The sequence below is a fragment of the Phlebotomus papatasi genome, chromosome 1 (assembly GCF_024763615.1).
Source record: "Phlebotomus papatasi isolate M1 chromosome 1, Ppap_2.1, whole genome shotgun sequence".
Classification (NCBI taxonomy): Eukaryota; Metazoa; Arthropoda; class Insecta; order Diptera; family Psychodidae; genus Phlebotomus; species Phlebotomus papatasi.
The window spans coordinates 49940161-49942125 of NC_077222.1; the positions used below are offsets into that span (position 1 = coordinate 49940161).

Genomic DNA, 1965 nt, shown 5'->3' on the forward strand with positions numbered 1-1965 from the left:
ATTGGCTTGCAGCATATGCTGCGGTCCGGAAAGAGTTAAAAGACTTCAATCAGGTTATCTGTGGTAAAAATTTTAATTTTTTATCTTTTCTCTTGAAAGATATCGAATATTAAAATTTTTGATTTGGCAATTGCCCCAGTCTCCCCTACTTCCGTTTGAAAATTTGCGCTGTTTTTTTTCAGCTGACATTCGATGTTTTCGATAATTGAGGTTATGTGTCTGATTTGTTTTCAATTTGTGGGAAGCAAAACACGTGGATTTTTGAGATTTTTAGTGAAAAAGTGCATTAAAAATGGGAAAATCAAAGAAGAAAAACATGAAATTAGGTCAGGCACCAGCCAAAAAGGCCCTCGAGGATCAGATTATGGAGAGTAGGATGCCCAAACAGAAGAATCGCAATAAATTCCGATTGAAGGCTGAGGAAGAAAGTGTAAGTTTTTTTTCTCATTGAATTTTTCAAGAATCTTTTCAAAATTCCTTGAAATTCCGCAGTTTGTCGACGCAAGGATGACCAAGAAGATCCTCGATGTGGCACGGAAGCAGCAAATTGAAAATGAAGAGGTGGATTTCTCAACGATGTTTGGCCCCACACCGGCGGAAGCTCATAAGATCCTCAAGAAAGCCAGACGGGCTCCCAAACTGGGCAAACCGGCAGAGTCAGATGATGAGGGAGATGATGAAGTAGGACAACAGCCCGAAGTCACAGAACATGATTTCTTTGACGATGTCAAAGTCAATGATGAGGATGAGAAGGCCATTGAGATGTTTCAGCACAAATCGGGTCCAAAAACCAAATCTCTTTCAGAGATTATCATGGAGAAGATAGCAGAGAAGCAGAATGAGCTGCATACACAACTATCAGATGCTGGATCGCTCAAGATTGAGGAGATTGATCCACGAGTGAAGGAAATGTACGAAGGAGTCAGAGATGTGATGAAAAAGTATCGCAGTGGAAAAGTGCCCAAGGCATTCAAAGTGATTCCCAAGCTGAGGAACTGGGAACAGATACTGTACATCACAGAGCCGCAGCACTGGAGTGCTGCTGCAATGTACCGGGGTACGAGGATCTTCAGTTCAGTTCTGTCCCATCCAATGGCTCAGAGATTCTACAATCTCGTCCTACTGCCACGCATCCGGGATGATTTGTGTGAATACAAGAGGCTCAACAGTCATCTGTATGCAGCCCTAAGGAAGGCTCTCTTCAAGCCAGCAGCCTTCTTCAAGGGTATCATTCTGCCTCTTCTTGAGTCCGGTGACTGTACCCTCCGGGAAGCCATCATTTTTGGCAGTGTCATTGCTCGCAATCAAATTCCCGTCCTCCACTCCTCTGCGTGTCTCCTTAAAATCTGCGAAATGGAGTATTCTGGGGCCAATTCCATTTTCATCCGAATTCTTCTGGACAAACGCTACGCTCTGCCCTACAGAGTTGTCGATGCGGCAGTCTTTCACTTCTTGCGCTTCGAACACGATAAGAGAACAATGCCAGTACTTTGGCATCAGAGCTTTCTGACTTTTGTGCAGAGGTACAAGAATGACATCTCGTCGGATCAGAAGGATGTCCTGCTGGGATTGCTCAGGAAGCAAGTTCATCCCAAACTAACGCCGGAGATTCGTCGGGAGCTCGTGGCGGCAAAATGCAGAGACATTGAAATTCCCAATGAGCAGGAAATGAAAGATGAAGAAGCTGGCCTTATGGAAAATAATGAATATGATCCTGTTTTTGATGCTCCCATGGATAGTGATTAATACGATTAATGAAGAATAAAAAATTGAAATAAAAAATAATTTTGTTTATTGCTCCCTTTGGGTGTTGAATCACCTATTGTAATCCTCCGATATGGTCAATCAGCTCCGATCGGTCTGATATTATAGGATAGAGGAGACCGGGGCGGCAGAGTCAGCAAATGAAATTTTTCTTTGCCGATATTTGTGAAAAAAAAAACATGTTTGTATCATACTGATCAG

At 42.9% G+C, this 1965-nt stretch overlaps 1 protein-coding gene across 1 annotated transcript; it reads left to right on the forward strand.

The window, feature by feature from the left end:
- The first annotated feature begins 203 nt into the window (after positions 1–203).
- LOC129805266 (bystin) lies at positions 204–1751 on the forward strand. Its single transcript, XM_055853060.1, has 2 exons — positions 204–430; positions 493–1751. Exons 1-2 carry the CDS (start codon positions 293–295, stop codon positions 1744–1746), a joined length of 1392 nt encoding a protein of 463 aa, XP_055709035.1. The 5' UTR covers positions 204–292; the 3' UTR covers positions 1747–1751.
- Positions 1752–1965: the final 214 nt, after the last annotated feature.

What these genes read in the sequence shown, in the direction of transcription:
- LOC129805266 (XM_055853060.1), top strand. Translation starts at nt 293, where the DNA reads ATGGGAAAATCAAAGAAGAAAAACATGAAATTAGGTCAGGCACCAGCC. An exon ending in TGAAGGCTGAGGAAGAAAGT is followed by an intron (nt 431 to 492) that starts GTAAGTTTTTTT and finishes GAAATTCCGCAG; the next exon opens with TTTGTCGACGCAAGGATGAC.